We start from the raw sequence: 21,586 nt of genomic DNA, 5'->3' as shown, positions 1-21,586 counted from the left end.
GATAAGTGCTTTCATAGGCCAAACTACAATACAGCATTTTTTCTCACTGCCTTATTTTGAGCTAGTTATTTTTTTGCCAGCAGGTGTGCCACAATTGGTAGATAAAAAATAACCAGAAATGAAAAATATTCGTTTCCAAGATCCCATGTCCCCATTTAACTGTAATCACTCAGTGTTTGTACCATGCCAATATTGGCAGGATACATTTTAGATTTATTTTGTTCCATCCGATAGTTTGCATCTATATCAAGGTTCAATTGTATTTGACCAGTTCAAGCATGTGCAATGCCTTCAGGTAGGCAAGCTCTCTACGTGGGCTGCTTTGCACAAAAAGGATCGTACAAAACTCTCTTTGCATACAGGAAATGAAGGCAGATGATCTACATGCAGGCAATGGAACCATGTAGCAAACTTGATGGTCTCACTCACTTGCTCAGAGTCGGTGGAGCAGATCCTGCACCTCTACGGTTTAGTGGTAAATGGGCTTAATGGGAGCTGTTATTTCACATAACAATAACGGGAGTGTGAACTGTATCTTGCATCACATTCTTGGTATCGGCCATACTCTCTCCGGAGTCGCTTTCAGCCAAGACAAAAATCTACACTGACAACTACTAAGATGGAAGAACTTATTCATCCACAATCTGTACAAAAGTACTATATAGTTATTTTGATGTCTGCTATCTCTCCCTTCTGTTCTAACTCCCTGTACTTCACACCTATTTCTCCCCATCTCTCTGGTGGCTGCAATTCAGATGTTAAGGTGTCAGCCACAGTGTTGGACAGATGCAGCAATGCCACGAGAGATTTCCTGTGTTCATATTAGTGCAATATGTAATGCCTCCAGACCTTTAAGGCTTCAATAATTGAAAAAAAAAATATGAAATGAAAAATGAAATAAAGCAATCAATTACTACTAACAAGTCAAGGTCATAATAAAGGGCTACTACTGCTAGGCAAGACAGCAGGTACAGGCGTTGAAATGGTATTGACAACCAGCACACATTGGCTTCTAATCCAGTTTCTCCAAAGAGCCTGAGCCAACAGTCCTATGAGAAGTGCATATGCACTTCAGTAGGAGCATTACAAGCTGCACTTTGTGCTTTCAATAAGGTTAAATTAAATGGTTGGGTGTAACGTCCAGAGGCATCACAGTGTGCTACGAAGGATGCTATACTGGAGGGTTCTGGATTTAACTGTGGCTACCTGGCATCCTTTGATGTGTGTCTACACCCAATACACAAGTGTTCTGCATCTTTCACCCATTAGAATCTAGTTGCAGTGATCGGGAATCAAATCTGACACTTTGTGCTCGGCACTACAATGCTATAATCTATCAATGAGGTATGCCTTACCCTTATAACCTATCTCTAACCGGACACCTCACATGCATTCAAACTTTAGGGTAGGCGGAAGCCTGCACCAAGCTGTTTTTTTTTTCCCTGATGTCGCCATTATTAGCAGGGGTGAAGCAGGTCACAAAAACTAGCCACAAATTGAAAGACAAGAAAGCAGTGTCACACTAGATGAATGTTTTATTGTAACAAGCTTTTTTTTTTCTTCCTTTCTTTTTTACAAGTGTTGCGATACTCTGGACAGTGAGGGCATTAAGGCACATTGACACTCCCTTGAACAATCATGTGACCATTTTTTCAACACTCATTCACATATGAAACACTGAGCTCTGAAACGTCCGCACACAACGCTGCCTCTCCACAATTCCATCATGGTGAAGTGCAAAGCTAAATAAATTAGGATTTCTTAATCAACCAGAACACCTTGTATGGGTTAGGAAGATCCATCGGCAAGAAACTTCAACAACTGGCTTCTATGAACAGAGCCATGAGCTGACCAAGTAGACTTGATAAATCTCTCTATGGCATTATGCCCAAACATGTCTGCTACAAACTCTACCTCATCGAAACATGCTTACATGAGAAAAAAAAAGTACATGCCGCTACTTTCAGTTTTACACTCTTTCTCTCCTTTCTAAACAATGAGGTATATTTACACACAGCTTGCCTCTCGTAGTGGTACACATTCATAAAGATGAGCAGCCTCGCACACACATGACAGCAGTTAACAAAAAGAAAGTTCCTTGTGGCATTTCTTGCCAAAACATGCAATCACGCACAAAGACTAGAATGTCCACACAAACTTTTCACAGTTGGCAGCTTCAGCTTCGGGCAACGATGCTTCGAGGCCCTCCATATCAATACCTGCACAGGGAAATTCAAGCAAGGGTGAAATAAGACTTGCCATGCATGAAAAAAAAAAAAAAAATTCTTACAGTAGTAATTTGGGACACCCAGGACAATGGCATGAATAGTGAAGAATGTAAGACCATTCATTCCTTAAATAACATTCCTTTACAATGTGGCTCTGAAAAAACAATGCAATCCTTGCTGTGCACAATTTTTCTTTATTATTATATTTGCATGAATATAATTTGACTAGATACCACGTGAGAAGGGCAATTGTGATGATATAAAAAAAGATATCTTTGGTACTAGAAACGTGAATGATGAGCAACACAGCCATGAAGGGCCTTTTAATATTGTGATAGGTGGTCTAGTACGATATTTGCCTGGGTAAAAATAATAGGTTAGCTACTGCTTAGCTCAGAGTGCTGGCCATTTTTTCAAGGTGAATCAAGTTGCTTAAGTAACATGTTATAAGACCAAATTTAAATCATAATTATTGGTCATAGGTCATTGAGCATTTTTTTACCATACCTTTAATTTTTTTTTTACCATATAATAGCCAAACAAGAATTCATGACAACCAACTATTTCATTGATAATGATTAGTATATATTAATGAGAAAAAAATTAATGCATTTCATTTTTATGAATGTCACCTTGCCAGTCTGAGTGTACAAGTTCTTGAACTCGGGTATCACTCAAGAACCGCAGGGGCTTCTTATGTCAGTCCACCATATTTGAATTTCGATAAAGCTACAACGGAACGGGGAGTACCCACAACCCTCCACCTACTGAACATCACCGTGGGGTGCAGATCATTTTTGATTTTGGATGTTCACAGGTACTCCACTACTTCCAATTTTGGCATCTATGACACGTCAAATGCAGTTGTCTCAGCAAGCCGCAGTACGCTCAGTGAGCAGGCTCGTGGCAGCATCCCACGGCGGCTGCGGCCGAGGGCAAGCAGATGATAGTTTTCCCCTACCGGAAGTATGTAAATATTATTGAAATGCAAAAGCAGATTTTCCCTTATGTCATCCTGTTTATTAAACTGAGTCAATAAATATACACAGTAAATGTAGGAAGAAGCGCACTGATCCAAACACACTTCTTGACTGATGTCAGGTATTGACCAATAGCAGCTGCATATGGGAATGTTCTATATTACGAAATAAGCCATCCAAAAAAGAGCAAGGAGGAAGCTTCTGTTGAAAAGGGAGTGTTTAAGAAAAAGGTGACTTTGCTCTCCGCTTGTGAGACCCATGTGTTGCGCACAACTGCAAAATTTGGCTGAAATGTTCACAGCAGCGTGTGCTATCTGAGGACTGTGTTTTTTCACTAAGCCTCATGGGTGGTTCAGGTTCCCTTTAAAGTTGACCCTGTCCATCCTATACAAATTTGGTTAATAGAGCAACATGGCAGAGAAATCACAGCAGGCTGAGGAAGGCAAGACCATGTGTGCTGAAGACAACAATCTGAGCACTCACTTTTACAAACACCAGGTCTCGGAGTAACTGTTGCGATGATTTCTGGCAAGGTACACGGCGACTTGCGGCAGAGTTTGATGAAACTATGGGTCATAAGCTGCTGTGCAGATGGCCTGACAGGAGGGAACAAAATAGATCGCCATAAACACACAATGATCCTTCTGCAATGCGGGCAACTACCTATGCTCACAAATGGGGGCAATAACCCCTGCACCATGCAAGTCGTAAGCCATGATTCACATAAATAATCATGTTTTTCTGCCCCATCTTTAAAATTTGCATTTGCTTTGCATTGCAAGCTAAGTAGACAGAAGTGAATGCAACCATAACAAAAAAATTGCATGTTCTTGTAGTGGGAGTATGCAGCAATGAAAACAGGACTTTTTCATTTGACAGGGAGGCACTGATACCAGAAAAAAGGATGTGGCTAGGTATGCTACTGTCACTACAATTATGGGTTGCTTGCTATCTTGAAATTTGGAAACATTCTCCCGTCAGGAAACATGCTGTTGCATTCTCCGACACTGTAAGGCAATTCCCAAGGACAAATACTAAGTAACTTTATGTGTGGAAGCACTGAAATTGCTTGTGTGGGGAGAAGTCCAAGTTAAGCAACCAGAGAGGTTTTTTTTCTTTTTTTTTGCGTGTGCTGACAGACTGTCTGACCCTTAAAGCTCCAGCAAGGCATGACTCTTGCCAGGGCAATGAGAAACTGGAGCACACAATGACCTGGAAATCACCAGTGTTAGAAGCCTTATTAAAGCTGTGATGTTCTAAAAGAGGTGGCATTACACTTCATATTTTGCTGGCTGTGAGAGATTATTTAAACTGAAGACCTGCGTCATCATTTATAATGAACACCCCAACCATGTGAAAACAAGTTGATGCCGATAGGAAGTATTTCACTTCTAAATTCTCTTTCCTGCCTACAGCATCAGAAATAATGTGCAATAGTATCATTTGGAAACATCTGCTAACAGTCAAGAAAGAGAGGCACTCTAATACAGTAGAATCTTGATGATGTGAATCTTTCGGATTGGCACAAAAATTTGTATCACCCAAAATTCATATCACCCAAAAACAAAATATACAATCTGCAAATTGAGGGGGGACGGGGCAATAAAATGGCAGACTTGCTAAAAATTTCAGATTTCTAATTTTTTTTTTCCACAGTGCAAGGACCGTCCTTTATCTCATGGTAAACTATTTGGAAGGAATACGCAACTGCTGACCAAGAAAATTGCACTTTTTTTAGTGAGTTGCCTTCGAAATTGGGAAGAAAATCGGGCTTTGGGAGAGGCTATCGTACCACTGATTGCGTGAGTACAGCCATCTTCGTATCACCCTAAATATGAGATTGGAGATTCAGATAACTGCAGCACTGTATTTCTGCATGGAGAAATATAGCGTTGCAGATTAAAATAAATAAGAGCAAGCATGAAAAGAAAAAAAAATAGCGTCGCAATTCATTACTGCAGCCACATGGTGTGCAGGGAGTGCTTCTATTGGCTGACGTAAATTTGCACTAATGTTGCGCTTGTGTTGCTCACATTTTGGCAACAGTGAGCTGTGCACTTCGCGTATTCCGAAGCAAACATTTCAAGATCTGCCTAGTTATCTCGAGTATCTTTCATTGCTGCACCCTAGCTGCTGCCTGATGGTGATAAGGACGTGATTTGCACAAGATAAAGGAATCTGTTTACTTTTCATTGCTGTGGCAAATCTACCTTGCATTATGTGATCTGATAAATGCAAAGGCAGAAATGTTTCGAATTGCCATCCGGCACAGAAGACTACGAAAGGCATGGAATAATGAGACAAGTTTACACATGGAAGTAAATGCTGCCGATCTTGCTGACAGCGCAAGACTTTGTTGTGTGTGTTTCCCGGCTCCTGATAAAGTTGGAAGGCATTTGAAAACTGGCCCACTAGACGCATGGTACTTCAGAAAACAGAAGTTTTTTTGTGTTTTCTTTTAGAAGACGGGGTCAGGAGGGATTGTTGAGTCAAGGAGGAGTGATAAAGGTTGCCCAGGCAACAGGAAGGCAACTGGCGCATTGGTGCGGCCGCTCTGCCGGCCTGACAACAGCCAGTGTCTGGCGCAACAGGGCCTCTTTGTCGGGGATCGCGCGGCAGCTCGATTGTTGGTATCATCTGCTGGGGCATGAAAAGCGATTCGTAACATTTCAAATTTAGTACACTGTAAGCTAATGGACTTGTGCCGGGACTTCTGAAAAACTCGTTATTGGGCCTGATTTTATCACTCAGATTCCACTGTAATTTCACAGAGAAAGTTGTCTCGCATTTCACATGCTTGCTGAAGAACATTTGGCAGCTTCACCCAAAGGATGAAGCATTGACAGGGATAGCAAGGTTTAGCACTGTGACTGAACTCCTCAAATGGTGCTTTTAACTATACTCAGGTGCGACATGATCGCACCACGCAGCATGCAAGGCAAGCTTAGAACGACAGAAAGCTGAGCTAGTTGGTAAGGATTCATTATGCAAAATAGAAGTGAGGCGTGCAGACAGGACACAAGAGTAGAGAAGTGTTGTGTTGTCCACTTCTCTACTCTTGTGTCCTGTCTGCACGCCTCACTTCTATTTTGCATAATGCAAGGCAACTGGTGCTGGGCAGAAGGAATAGTGCCGTGGCAGCTACCGGGCATCTTACAAGACTGGCGTGATGACACTGCCAGTGGTGTGGCAGGCATAGTGCATGAAATGAGACTGACTGGAAAATGTCAGCGTTAGTCAGGGCGCAGTGAAATATTAGATAACATTACCTTGACGTTTAGTGTGCATTCTACTCGGACCAGCGCATAGACATGGCAGCTCAGCAGGAATACTAGTGTGCTTACATTGTGTGCACACACACGCGCTCATGCAAGCAGTGGAAGGCTACCCTTGCTCTGCCATCGAGGCAACTGAGTATAGCGCTGACAGTGCACCCAGTTTTGTTGTTTTTTGCAGCCAAATGCGCTCCTGTGTCGTCAATAGCAGACCAACACGACAACGGTGGCATGAATGCGCCTCAAGTGTCCTCATACTTGCTATCACAGTAAAATACAGAAGTGTTGCATGACCATCTGATCCACAGAATTTTCAAAAAAATTTATCAGAGGGAAACGTGGTGACAGTGTCTAAGAGAGTTGCAAGACAGGTGGTTCAGCTGGCATGTGATTGATAGGTAGTATACAGGGGTTTGCCTAAAGTTCTTCAGTCTTCAAATGATTTTTGTGACTTTGTGAATTGACAAGGTTCAACAAAGTACTGCATTATAAATGCACCAATTTGCAATGATTATACTTATGTGCAGAGACTTCTCGCCTTCAAGTGATAAAAAAAATAAAAATATGATCAGCTGGAAATTTAGGAAGACAAAGTGCAATGAATAACACCATACGTACGTCCGCAAGCTCGAACAGCACAGTGTACCTACCTCAATGTGGGATCCCTCTTGAGACACTGGTTAGTCAGGGACATGAACTCATTGCCAAAGAAGTTTGCCTTTGATGTGCTCTCACCACCAGCCTTGCACATGTCTGAAATTGAGCCAAACATTACAATGCTGCCATACATGTGTTTCCTCTAGCCAGTCATAATACAATAAAAGAAAAAATTTATATTCCATTGTCATCTGCTAAACCGAGAGCGTGATCCTGGAGTTAATGTAGGAGGTGCACTTGTGCCAACATCCGAATTTTGTAACAATTTTTTTTTCTTCTACCTTCACTATACTTCCAGCATTGCCTTTCCAGCTGCACTTTTGCGCAGCTGCTATCATAAGGTCTGGTTGGTTGTCATTATGGACAACAGAAAATGAACAGAATCAATGGAGCAGAATCGTTACAAAATGCAACCTGAAGATGGTCTTATTCTAGCTGTTGCCTTCATTACCAATCATTCATCTCCAGGAAGAAAAAGAAAGAAAACACTTTCGAGGAACAGGTCATGAGTAGATTGTGTTCAGGCAGAGTGGGTAGTATGTGGCTAGCACAGATATTTTACAGTTTGTGTGTGTCACTAGTGATACACATGCCATTCTTAAATTGTGCACTCACAATAAAGTGCAGAAGCGATGAATGACCATCTGATGCATAGTCTTGAAAAAAAAAAATTACTAAAGGGTAACCTTATTTACTTGTCTTGTCCTTAGTTTTTGTTCTAGTGCAGTTGTCTTATGAATATGTCGTCCAGCTTGACGCAAATACTAAGGGTGTGCAAAGACTCGAATAGTATCACCAAATTGAACTGAATATCTAGTATTTGATTTTTCAACATATTCGGAGTAGAGACCCGTGCAGTGCTATGTGTAGCACACACCACGGAGCCCCTTATGCTTGATGCCGCCCAATTGTGCGTTTCACTTCATTTCTCGCACAAAAAGAGTGCCGTGCGTGCTGTGGATGGGCTGCCCCAGCTGACACTATACTAGAATTTGTCACTGCGAGCACTCCCCAACATTGGGCCAATGCCAGAACACCGCAATTTACAGAATGGTGCCGTGTGAGCCAGGACCAATCAAAATTATAATGCGACATGAACAGAGGAAACGGCAACAAATCTTGTAAAGTGTGAAAGCATGTGTGAAGCTAATTAGCTGCAGATATGCACGCAGATCCTGTTGGGTACACAGTGACAAAGTTAATGCCGCTTCAACAGCTATCAATCTAACCCATATGTGTTATCTTGGGGCCAATCACTGATGAGCCATCTGCACTAATCTATTAGCAGGAAGCACTCTGCAATGGCTTGCGGCCTATTACCACACCGGCTAGCACCAAATTTTGGTCACGGCCACGCTGCCTAGCCAATTAGGCCTAATCGGCACTACTTCATCGGGTGTTGGTGGCCAAAGCTACGGTTTGGTGCCAAACCCATGCAGATATGTATTCGCAGCAGCTGCGCGACACTTAGAAAGCCAACAAACAACCTCATAAATGAAAGCGAGTGCATGGGATGGCAACAAAGTTGTTGATGGCGCGATGTTTGCAACACACAGTATGGCAGCCTCTCTTTCTCAATGCTGTTTGTAGGCGCGCATCGGTCTCTTTGTAACTTCGAGCAACCGATGACAAAACTGGCTTTGGATTTGCATGGCAAGCGTGAAAGTGTCATGTCCCAGTTGCATGCATTTGCTCGAATGGTGGATGAATGAGGGAGGGGAGAGTGAGCGTCACATGAACTTGCCATGACCTTCCAGATTTCAGAATCTTTTACAGGTGGCAAATCATGCCATACCTGACAATGAAAAGGTGCCTGGTCTTTGCCGTCAATGCCGGCTACATGCAGAGTCGTGAGAGAGTGACGTGATGCGTGGTCCTTTCGTCGGTTGCAAATATTGGCCTTACGATAACTCTAATGATAAAAAACATTTTCCAGATTTTCATTATAGAACCAAGCTGTAATCAGTGCTGGCAAACTAATTTGGTGCTCCCTAGGGCGTACTGTATATCTTCATTTCTATGTACCGAAGTTACTGATAACTTGCTACATTTTTGTTATGCAATGCTAGGAGACTCCCAAGCATGTGTATCACTATTTTTTTGCACAAAATTTGTCGCACTAAATTTTGTGAAAAATTTTCTTATCAATATTCACAGACCTTTGCAAAATACTAAACAGCTGGTAGCTTTGGTGTGTCTGCTATATAGTTGTTCCATCAGCTATAAAGTGTTTTTAAATACCGCGAGAAAAAAGTAAATGCACATAAAATAACCTCTTTCACTGTGTTGCTTAAATCTTAAGAGGCACAGCTTAGAAACAGGTGTAATAGTTTATCTAAACATCAGGTTATCTAAACCAAGCTTATTTGAGGTAGCAATGTAATTTGCAGATTATATTTTGATTATACATTATAGATGGCTGAATTAGTTCAAGATAGGCTACTGACATTTTTGCAACTGTTCTAACTGGTGCTAAGCAATGACGACAATAGCCTTTCGGCTACACTATCAGTGACTTGTTAGTGGTTTAAACCTATCTGCCAAAGTGACATGGTGATCCTACCATGCAAGAAGCTCATGACTGCGAGAATACAGATTATTAATGTCTTCAGGAACCAAAAGAAGCGTTCACAAAATGCACTCCGGAAGGACTGGGTAGGCATTGTGAACGTACAAAAGGCTTTAGTAGAGCTCATGAGAACCCTCACTGATGCATCGAACTTAAATAGTACCTTGGCTCGAACTGGGCTTGTGTGTGGGCCCGTCGCAGACAGCGGTGCTGGACAGCTTTGGCACACAGCCCTGGATCTTGGCCAGCAGCACTTGTGTGGGTGCCATGTCTGCAAAGGGAGCCACGCCGTTGGCCAGCTCCAGAGCAGTCACGCCCACGCTGTAGATGTCAGACTTGAAGTTGTACCCCATCAGGTTCTGTGCCATACGCAAGCAGTGCAACTCTAAGCCCCATTGTAAGAGAACAAGAGGCGCCACCAAGCAGGTACAATGTCCACTTCCAAGCCTTGAACCAAACCTATTCGGTACACTTGTGCAAATAGTATAGTGCGCTCTGAGAAAAAATTGCTGGTCTAAAATTAGTCCGCCTGCGAAGAACTTCGCCAACTATAGTTGACTTTGACTAATTTGATCAATCCACATTTGGTGCATGTGTTTTTTGGTCATGTCATGAAATTTTTAAGCTTCAAATAACGTGTACTGATTGCCCAAACCAGGGTGACCTAACAAAAGTCTGCCATATCTGGGTAAGAGTGTCATTGGGGTGTTCCTGGGGCAGCTTTCACCCAAGCTGCAGTATTTTATCAGCTGAGGCTTTCCACATTCGTTGCAAAGATGTGGGGCAAAACATAGCATGTGTCTCAGTCTCAGTTGTGGCAGTTTGAGTGCCTGCTGGCACATGCCTTCAACTTTCTAAGTCACAGCTGATTGGCATTTTGAAGCCTGTTTTCAACTACTAACTAGCCACACCCTGGATGGCAAAAAAAATTTGCACAGCAGAATGAATCCAGCTTCAGTACATTTTGACATGTGTTCAAGATATCGTACCACTCCAAGATGCACATACTGTAGGATAGTGGTGTGCCATTATCTTGGAGGCCATGCATGACAGGCTTGTGTGCAGTGCATTTAGTAAAAGCCGAATGGCTGAACAGCCGTTCATGGTCCATTTAATAGTGTGCCATGTCACAAGCCAGACTAGCTTCTATATTTACTTGAACTCCTGCCAACAACCTTGAGTCTCGCTTCACAGTGGGAGACATGTTGGCATCCCAAGTGTATTATGCGCCAGGAAAAATAAATTGCCCTTACCTGCTCTAGGACCTCAGGGCCTAGCCAACTGAGGTTTTGGATGGCGTGCTGTGGAAAGGCATGTATCTTTGGACGCCACCGGCCGCTCTCTACGACACTGCAGCAGTAGCGAAAACCCGACAGCATCACTTTGCCCTTGCTTGACAGAAGTAAGTGGCTTGCCTTGACACTCCTGCCGAAAGTAATAGCCAAGAACTATGTCACGAAAGCAATACTGCCAGCAGGTTTCAAATGTGCTTGGGACAAACATTTTTCAGCAACAGGTGCCTTTAAAGGGTCACTAAAGAGCAAATAAGTTGAACGGTATTGCTACACTACCCTTATGCTATAAAATACAACGAAAGGAAGAAAGAAAGGCTCTTGCTGTGAAAGAAGGCTTGGTAAGCTGGAAAAGACACAAAAATGAATATAGGAGGTGACACTGCCTTGAAATTCTTGCAGCAACTTGCCATGATGTGATGGATTTTAATAGCGTCTGCACAGGCCTACTTTTCCTTTTATCAGTAGAGGTGGACTACATACTATTCTAAAAGAGCCAAACACTGAACTTAGGAAGTTTTGAGATCTTTACTGAGCAACAAAAGCCCAGATAGGAAAAAGCATATGAAATCAACAATGTCACGCTGCTGACCAGGGCTTTTGGCGCAAAATTCACAAAACAGAACTGAATGCATGACCTTTTTTTTCACTTGTGATAAATCCACATATTACTATGGGATTAAAAAAAAATTGACTTTTACAGAATACTTCAACAGTACAAATTGTAAATTGATTTAGTGTTTCTCTTTACCATCCCTTGGCTGGAGTTGCCCAGGTCTGCATGAGATGTCATTTCCTATTCAATTATCTCAAGCAGCAGAATCGAGCAGTCCGACAACAGCTCATTTTTCGTTTTTGTACCGGTGTATAGCATTGGAGATTGCAGGAACTCCATAAGCTGGTTCTGGTCCATCTAGGCAGCAAGCTGATGGTTAAGTAGCATGCACTGTGTGAGCGGGGAATGCGCATGCTTGACCCAAAGTGAACTTTTTGTGCTGCCACTCGTTTCACCATTTCAACTGTGCTGCATTTCCAAAAGTAAGCAGATCATGTGACCTGTATGTGCGAAGCTGGCAGCTTTCTCAGCTTGCCCTTGCATGTTTGCCTTTTCTACTGGCACCCGCAGTGCACACAGTGTGACCTCCAACACTCAGCAGGTGGACAGCGTGGGCTCGATTATGCGACCTTTAAAAGGACAGAAAACCAATTTTTTCGGCACCCTATTTTTTAGTGCAATGGTAAGCTTACCGGTCAGAGTGCTGAATCACGCAGTGGTAATGCGGAAAATGCCATGGGCCATTTTTTATCATTTCTTTTTTTAATCTGAAGTGAAGATGTTGTCATTCACTGGAAGCATGCTGGAAACAGTGATTGGCGAGTGCAATAAGTGATTATATGCACGCATTTGTGGGAGGCAGACAAGTGTGGCTGTAGCTTGGAGAAAGTAATATCTTGTTTATCAAGCCAATGTCTCAGCGATTCATGTTTTACATTATTTCTACAATAGCAGCTACGTGCTTTCGTGGTTCCCTGTCCAACAGCTTATGTCATTATCAAGTCAAGGGTATTTTTTTCAGCCAAGCGGAGTTCTCTAAAGTGAAGTGATGCTTATACATGTTATACGCAGTTCAGCGTGTTGCTGAAGCCACGCATAGGCATTTGATTTCCGAAGCAGTCTATCAAAGACCTGTGCAAGCTTAACGTGCTTAGGATTTTAGCATGCATGTGCTCAGAAATTTGCGCGCGTGAAACAGCAATCATGTGCACTGCCATGCATGGTTAGCATGGACATTTTTACTTAGTAATATGCATAGAATAAAATGCAAAAGCCTAATATACAACTGTAATTTTAAGCAATAAGTACGCTGTACTTAATAACAGCCAACTTACGTACAGTAATCTCATGTGCTACACCCAGTGCACCAAGATTTCACCACCACGCCGCACCACATACTGGTAATTTGATGCTGTCTTTGCCAACTTAAAATTTTAATTCGTACTTCAATGACAAACAGTGTGCTAGATTCTGTCACTATAATTCATGGACATTTCATTTTCGTCAACGCCTCACAACACATTCTGGCCAGTTGTCAGTCCCTTTAACATCTAGCATGTGGAATGACCACCAGCCTTCTTGACTTGCCGTTGTACGGTTGGCCTTGCACCTGCAGCAGATCTTGTGACCACCAAAATGGCACGCAGGACATGCCTGTTGACAGTTAATGCCAGCAGTCCAAGCTCACTAGTGATGCTTATGTGCTTTCTTTATGTGCTGCCATTTCCATGTGACATGGGTGGGCAAGTACTATGGGGAAGCTGATGTGAGCAGTTACTGCTCCCGCTTACATCTGCCTCGCGCCTGTTCTTGTTCACATGGGCTCTGGCAATTGAAAAACATATCATATGATCGCAGTTTCACAACGTGCTCAACAGTCATGCTGAAAAAGATTTTTTTTCTTGGGGGGTGGGGGGAGCATAACCTCTAAAAAAGAAGCAGAACTGTAAGAGGTCATTTTGAGTGTTCTGGATTGCAAACATTGGCACTGGGAACTCATACCAAACAGGAATGTATCAACAAGGTTCTACTGCAATTTCAGCTTCCCATTTAACATACTGAGGTTTTACTGTATACCAAAACAATCTTGCAGTCAACGACTGATTTTCCATATGTCCGATAATGTGGATGCTTTCGCAGCAGCTCCACATACCTCATAGTCATTGTACCAGAACGTCTGAAATTTCTGAAGCAAAAACCCTTTGCAGTCCCGATTTTCCAGACTCTGCCATGACTGCAGACCTGAAACTGCATTATCGAAGCCACCACCGCTGCAATTTTGATCCTCGCGGCTCCAATAGGTGCTCTCTCACGCACATCCGCTGGCAGCCATAACCACCACTGTGGCAACACTAAGCCTACCTGCTTCGACGTTCGCTACCAAGCTTCTTGTCGATTGGTGACATTCTTTATTGAAAGAATGTGTAGCTGTCGGCAATGATGCTGACTTCACCTTTGTAGTCCTCGTCAATGATTTCGAAGCTTAAAAGGCACGATGCATTCTATAATGCCAGTTCCCAAAAGTCAGCTTCGCCTCAATGCAGGAGTGTTACATGGTGAAGCATATTAAGAGCGGGACGGGGCAATTGTCACGGGACACAGTATGTATTCCTTAATTGTACACGCATGCAGCCACCGTCTCCTGTCACAGTACAAGCACCGACACACCTAATAAATGTACTGACAGGCCTTCAGAGCTATGTCAGATGTGCCTGTGGCGATTTGGGCCCTTGGGGGCAGTAAAAGGCATGCACTTATTTTTTTCACATTGCCCAATTTTTCTGATGTTTTCACAGCCCCAATCCGAAAAATCGGATGTTGACTGCATTTTGTATGTTATATTGCTGCTTCACTGTTGCTCACATAGGCCTATGGCGCAGTTTCACAGCAACACACAGCAAACAGCAGTGAAGCTGTCCCGCAGGGCACTTTAATTTCCGATGCTGGTAACCAGTGAGTAGCACATTGTATGGTGCGCCTAGCGGAGGGGCTTACCTGTGTATGTAGCCTCTCGTGTGAATGTAGTGAAGTGCTATTACTAGGTCCTTCAATATGAAGGACACTGCATGCTCTGGCAAGCCTGAAGGAAAGTGAGTATTTAGGATATCCCTGACTGACCCTGCAGAGAGACAACAGTAAATAAAAACAAGGTTTTTCATTTCATTGTCTCTGCCAAAATGTAGTATTTGTGGAAAGAAAATTGTGCACTCACCATATGTCAAGAGTGGCATCACAGCCCATAGTTCATTGCCTTTCACTAGTGTGCAAAAATATGGAAGAATGTTTTCGTGCCTTAGTTGGCGGACCACAAATATTTCATGCTAGAAGAAAGAAAGAAAGCAAGCAAAATAAAGGCATGCAATGTTAACTTGTGCTGCCTTATAAATCAAAATTCAGTAGCACACTTGCACACATTCTGCTTGTTTTATGAAAGAAACTAAGTTTTGAGACGCAACAAATATTGCTTCCCAAGATGATGTCATTACAGACAAAATTAACATTGCCGCTCTAGCGCTTGTTGAGGCCCGACGAGCCACACAGCAGTTGTCACACATCTCCTTTACAGGAGATGTGTGACAACTGCAACTTCATGTAAGGCAACTTCATGCAACTTCATGTGATACCTGCAACTTCACATGTAAGGGGTAGAAGGGAGTCTTCCGATTTCTTTAGTGACACAAATACCCTGGTGGTTTAGCGACTGTGCCATTCTTCCTCTCGGCAATGAATTTATGGGTTAATTTTTCCACCATGGCAGCTTTACCCTGATGAAGTACAAAAAATGCTTATGTTTAAGTGCATGTTTTAGTACTTCTGGCAGCTAAAGTTAATCCAGGAGCCTCCAATATCATGAACAATTTTCTTTTTCTTCTACACTGCAGGAGACTTGGCAACAGAAAACACTTCAAGCTTTGAGCAATAATTGCAGCTGCACTCACTTGCACTTGCTCGAAGGTCCCACTCCATGCTTCCAGGTTTGTTCTCTTCACAGCCAATCGATGACCAGATGGAATGTGCTTAACAAGGGATACCACTGCAGTACTATAGAGTCCTCTCCCTGAGGAAAAGTAAAAGTTGCTGCTTAAAGATTGAAAGAGAGGCCTTTACACGACAATACACAACTTCCCAACTTCATGCTAGCTACCAGTGAGCAGAAAGGCCAGCCTAGAGCACAGACAACATACAAGCATCAATCCATCAGCACATGTCTACCAGAAGCCAGCATAAGAAAAAAAGAATAAGGAGAGAAAGAAGAATGAAAGTGCCCATACAGAAAAAAAAAAAAAGGCCTCACGTGAAGGCAAATTAAAAATGGCACAGCAAAAAGCCGGGAGTCATGGCACAAATTGCTATGCACTCTGTGCGTGCTCGTATAAAGCTTTGTTCAGCAAATGCACAACAGCATTTTGCATTCAGTGTTCCTCAGAATCTGAACATCCATTAGATGTGACACTGCCAAGCTAAAGCCAATATAATACAGCTAAGTCAAGCCAAATGCATCAAACCATTCTGTTCACCAGTACTGCAGTCATGATTGGTAGTTAATCACCAATCAGGAGTGCGGGAGGTACAAAAGCTTTGTGCCAACCCTTCTTCTTTAGAAAGTATACAATAAAGCTACTGTAAAACCAGCAAAACATGGCATAGTGACGCAGGACTAGAATTTTTTGAAGCAAATAAATTATGCATAGAAGTGATCTTTGAGGTCTAGAGTTACATTGCATTTATGCACGAGAAAGAGGCTTCCACAGTTCAACACTCACCAATCACAGAAAGAAGTTCATAGTTGTCTACACTAGCTTCATACTTGATCATGTCCGGATCCTTCTGCATGAGTGGGATTGCCTCGGAGAAATTAGAGGCCTCAGACTGGAGAAAAACAAAAAAAAGAGAACATCAGGCCACACAGCGCATGAGCACGGACCAAGAGATTTTCTAGATAGCTTCCTGTTCCATTAACTTTTGAGTGACTTTCCTAACCTAATAAACTTGTAAGTGCAAAGTTCTGACGCAAGAAATCATATTGCAATTGGTTGTCTGAACTCTAGACATGCTGTGGCTTAGCAATATGTAAAAAAAAAAAAGAAGGTCTTGTCTATCTAACTTACTCTAGTACTCTCAGTGTCTACGTGGCACACCAACACACTGCATTGACAGAGCACTAGTTTGGGCCGGTTAGAGCATGTACAGTTAGTTTATGAAATAGCACTTAAAATAAGACATACTTTCATTAATGTGCTACCTACATATCAAAGAAAAATGTTTGCTTGCAGGAATAAGCCCCTAACACAGTAAAAAGGAGTGAAATTTGGGCTAGTTCGTAACCATGCACTAAAGATATGACATTGAAAAAAAGACTTCAGGACCAAACACGCAACAGTGCCTCTGCTCCTTGAGCATTTTCAGTTCGGCGGTTAATACAGCTTGAGACTTTCTCCTGACAAATGAACTGCTAAATTTCAAGATTACATTCACTATTGCTTTACGTAATGAAAAGGTGGCCAACTGATATGGCAAAAGGACAGCCACAGAATGCACCTAGTGTTGTCTGTCAGACATTACGCCGTCTGCAACAGTTAACATGCCGCATGTAATGAATGGGACACTCAAACACCCATATGCGTTGTCTGCTGTCTACCATGGACCACTAGTTTAAGACAATTTGCTTGCAGCATGTTTCCTCGTGAGCCGACTGTAGCTATTTGCTCTCGCTCTACGACCAGCCTTCATGTCTCCTTTTCTTTATCTGCTACTGGACCCTATGCCAGTTAAGCCTCATCAGTCACCGAAGTGCTTAGTAAAGTTGTGCTTTACTATCTTGCACTGCCTTTCACTTACTGCAGATGCCATCCTAACTGCATAGAGGGCAGCGTGATCAATAATGGCCTACCAATTGGGCGCCTACTTGCAAAGAAACAGATTGTCCTGACTGAGTGACTTTTGTTGGACAGTATGCACTGTGAAGAACATAATTCTCCCACTCTGTAGACAATTTTCTGGGTACTGTGCACACAACCAGGTGAATTAAAAAGCAACAAAAGCAGCTGTAACAGCCTTACCTAGCACTGAAGAGTTCAGAAAACCCAAACACGTGGTGTACAACACAAATCTAAGGTAGAACCTTGAAAATATTGCTACCATTTACAAAATTTCATAGAACCAGAACAAAAAGTTAAACAAATGTGATTCCGATGGCAAAGAGGACTCAATTTTATTGACTACTAGATGAAGTCAACTAATAGTAAGCAATTATATTTTCATTGAATTGCTGTGTCACTAAAAAATGAGCTACCCAGTTCCTTTGGTTGTCATCAGGTTTAATGGCATTTAAACTCTGAGACACCACAAGTGTTAACGTTAAGGTGCTTCAAGCAGTATCACAGAAGAAATGCTTAAAAGCACTTAGCAAAAGTGAGCACAGGTGTACACAGTCTCCAGGAGGCAAGGCAGAACAAGCAAAAGTAGCAACGCAGATTAAATGTTGAATTTAAATACTTCTACCATCAAATGTTTCTGCCATGGCTGATGTACAGTGTTTAGCCACTGCATTGTTTCATCCAAAGTGACTATGCAGAAGGGAAACGTTGACAAGTGAAATTAAGAGCAGGAACTTTGGTTGAAAGCTAAGCCCCCAGCAGAAGGTCCAGTAATGCTTTGCTGAACTATCGCACTAGTGCCCAGGGCCATGATTTTGCAGCAATGCCTTTTCCAGTGCTATTCACTCTCGCAATTCGTCAGTGGTCAGAGTGATGGGCTGCCCACAAGACTAATAAGACCAACTGTATGGGAATGGTGGATGGTAAGGGATGGTGAATGGTAAGAGAGGCCTTGATTGAGTGGAATGCATTGTCACAAAATTGTGGCCCAAGGATTTATTCTGAAAGGACAATACTACTGCTTAACATATCGTTTGGCAAGATGCGCGGCTACAGCAAAGAACAGTCAATCATTGAACTCGCTACATGTCTGCAGCTCATACGGTTGATGTACTCAACCTTCATGTGTTGCAAGAAAGGATTCCAAGCCTGGCATGCACAGAACTGCATTAACTGCTGAATTCCTTGTGGCGGCCTCTTGTGAGCTTTTGTTCAGCCAAGGTGCATTTGGGACATTATCATCGAGTTGCATGACTCCGCAGTAGATAGGCAAACATACTATCAGCATAAATTGTTACGTGAACAAGTAAAAAATGACTAGAGTGTACTGTTGCCTTTCCAAGTTCGCCTGAATTTGTAACAGTGGTCTAATTTAGGCTCTAACATGTATGTTTAGGACTGCACCATGCTTATAAACAGGCTACAGAGTGACTGCGCATCACACTACCATGCAGTAATTACGTATAACAAATGTTCAGATCAGTTTGTTTTTCGCATTTCAATTCATGCTGGTGGCACCTGTAATGAGGTGATATGGCTGTACAAGCCATCAAGTTGGCATATAAGCAGAATTAAGGTGCAAAGTGCACTAAAAGTTCAGCACGCATTGGCAAAAGGCAGTCTCACCAGATGTCACAAATGCAATTGATATTTCCTTTTGTATGTTAGAATGGTGAAAATGCCATAATGATAATATCCCCACATCAAGCTATCAGGCTCCTACTTGTTGGAACTGTATTCCTTTAGTTTTGCTGAATAATGCGTACACTTGCATGAAAAATTAGCATTTGCAAATGCCTCTAATGTGCCCACTTGTCATGCTTTTGTTTCCATTGTTTTCCTGCTGCTGCTTTCATTATGAATTTGCTAGATGAATCAGTTTAAGCACTGTGAAATCTAGATGCCCAATAGTCATTAGCTTTAGAATACAGCCCGTGTTTTGTGTGCAAGACATTTAAAGGAAGTTGGCTACAAGCAAGGCATAGACGGAAGCCGTTAGACCTCAACACTGTTCCAAGCAAGCAAGAACTGTAGAAAACAGCCAAGGAAAAAAAATAAGGCCAAAAACAGGCAAAAAGGAGGAGCAGTGCGCAACTTACAAGAACTTAAAGGCGAAGGAGAACAGCGGGCTTGAGCAACACTGAAGCAAACCAGAGAGGGAAGAGAGACAAAGGAGGAAATGGGAATGCTGCACGATCACATTCACTATAGTGTCTTAAAAAGCACTCATCAGTAACAGATGTCGCAGCAATACCATTTAGCAGCTAAATATAGCATTGACAACTTGTAATGCATTGTACTCTAGCACAGCAGTCACACTAATGAGTATATTTTTATTCAGCACCTCTCTACACATGCTTAACAATACGCTCGAATGAACTCTGTACCGACTCGAACTGCCTCAATGCAGATAACTTTCACTCATTTTTGGCAATGCGAGCGTAACAAACTTCACCTAGGTTACAATCTAATAAGCTGCATTTTGCTTGGATGTCGCCTAAACGTTCAAGAAGTGTAAAATATGCACTGGAAAACAAAAAGTGCGCGCATTCTGAGAAATGATACAGTTTGATCGACAGACTATGCAGTCAATAAGATTGCATAACACCATGCTAAGCATTTCCAATGAAAACAGCCTGCTGGATGGGTGCCAAGAAAAACAAATGCAGCTTCATGGCACATGGATGAGCAATCACAGAATCAGCTGTCAAATCGTCAGAAACCTAATCATTTAGCAGAGCGCAATTAAATGCAGGTTCTCTTTCTCATATGATGACTGGAACACCATGTGTGTACAAGCGGGAATGTTAAGCGCTCAACAATTAGCCAATTGCAATGAACGTAACAGTGCAGTGAAAGTGTCTACAGGCTTTTTAAAAGAAGCGTGACTGGATCATGCATAAATGCTGCAAAGAAAGAAGGGAAACTAAAGAAATGTTAAAGAAGCGTACTTAGTACATTATGTGCGCACACAAAAATGGGCACTATTCCCAGTCGATATTCGTAACACCTGCACACACATATTTAGAGCAAGATAAAAACTTGCAAGACAGTTCAATAAGCTTTAAAATCAGCTACGATCGAAGTACGGAGGATTATAACTGTTTTTAAAACACTTCACTTAACACCTTGCCGAATCGCACGAACCACAGTTCGCCGATACAACGCTTTTTTTTTTTTTTGCACATCAGCTGCTTTCGAACCGGGGTAATTTGTACGGGAAACCGGTGATTGCGTGAAATGGCGTACTTTTTTTCTTTTATAGGAGTAGGTTCAGGCTTCACAATCGACAAAGCAAAAGGATAAAAACGCACCAGGTGTTGATAAAGTGACTCGTCATTTGTGTGGTTGTCTTCCACAGATGCGACTTCGTTGCGTGAACTTCTACAACGGCAATTGAACTGTACGGAGAGAAGAAAAATAATTCAGTAGGAAAGGCAAAGTTCTTGCTTCAAAGATTCGCCTTACCAGACATGACATCGAAGTGCTTCAGTATACAAACGATACCCGTGAAGAGGGATTCATATAGCCGAAATATGTAGTTTCCGGCGACGGGCATTTAAGAAACCTTGGGAGCCGAGCGTTGCGAAGGAAGGGAGGAAAAAAAAAAAGTCAGGGAACGGTTAGACCGTGAATGAAGCCGCACGATTATTCTCTGCTCTCTCGCTACAAACGCGCCGTTTGTGCCCACTGCAGAAACATGCCTCTTATGATAAACATGCACGAGTACACAAACAAGAAGAAAAAAAAATAGCATCTCGCATCCCACCCTGTGCTACCTAGGGGACATCCTTTTCCGTCGTTAAGTTCACCATACAGTCGCAGCGCAGCGGATAAACAGCACGGTACGCAAATAAACTTGCGCCGCTCAGCTTCACAGTGAAGCAACGCACAAGAATAATATAGTTTCCTACACGGAGAGCAGTTACCACTTACCGAATTCCTTTTTAGTCAAAACAGCTACAAAAGAAGAAACAATCCCCGAAAAAGAAATATCAGTGTTGCTACCGCCACCTTTGGAATATGCCAATGTCTGCCGTTGACCACTAAATAGCGTTCTTATAAGCACTTCTATAAAACAACTGTATTTATCAAACAGTGTTAAACAATCTTTTCAGCCCCTCATCACGACTGATCAAGCACGTTGCGACGA

At 42.4% G+C, this 21,586-nt stretch overlaps 1 protein-coding gene across 4 annotated transcripts; it reads right to left on the bottom strand.

Moving 5' to 3' along the window:
* Positions 1-1,511: 1,511 nt before the first annotated feature.
* On the bottom strand, positions 1,512-21,520 carry Stlk (Ste20-like kinase). 4 transcript variants are annotated; one of them, XM_065447611.1, is made up of 12 exons: positions 21,370-21,520; positions 20,902-21,001; positions 20,748-20,834; positions 16,321-16,426; positions 15,496-15,614; positions 14,769-14,877; positions 14,552-14,675; positions 10,963-11,134; positions 9,873-10,068; positions 7,134-7,236; positions 3,692-3,804; positions 1,512-2,219 (listed from the first exon to the last, which is right to left on the bottom strand). In XM_065447611.1, exons 2-12 carry the CDS (start codon positions 20,911-20,913, stop codon positions 2,140-2,142), a joined length of 1,221 nt encoding a protein of 406 aa, XP_065303683.1. In that variant the 5' UTR covers positions 20,914-21,001; positions 21,370-21,520; the 3' UTR covers positions 1,512-2,139. The 4 variants fall into 4 exon arrangements, with proteins under 4 accessions (XP_065303683.1, XP_065303684.1, XP_065303685.1 ...); XM_065447612.1 differs by lacking the exon at positions 21,370-21,520 and adding an exon at positions 21,203-21,354; XM_065447613.1 differs by lacking the exon at positions 21,370-21,520 and adding an exon at positions 21,213-21,345.
* Positions 21,521-21,586: the final 66 nt, after the last annotated feature.

This window comes from Dermacentor albipictus, chromosome 4 (assembly GCF_038994185.2).
Source record: "Dermacentor albipictus isolate Rhodes 1998 colony chromosome 4, USDA_Dalb.pri_finalv2, whole genome shotgun sequence".
NCBI classification, from domain to species: domain Eukaryota; kingdom Metazoa; phylum Arthropoda; class Arachnida; order Ixodida; family Ixodidae; genus Dermacentor; species Dermacentor albipictus.
The sequence above is the reverse complement of the archived record's forward strand: the minus strand, read 5'-3'. Positions and strand labels throughout refer to the sequence as shown.

Coding starts and splice junctions, on each gene's coding strand:
- Stlk (XM_065447611.1), bottom strand. Junction 14,676..14,768: donor GATGCCACTCTTGACATATG/GTGAGTGCACAA, acceptor GTCTCTCTGCAG/GGTCAGTCAGGGATATCCTA. Junction 11,135..14,551: donor ACGAGAGGCTACATACACAG/GTAAGCCCCTCC, acceptor TACTTTCGGCAG/GAGTGTCAAGGCAAGCCACT.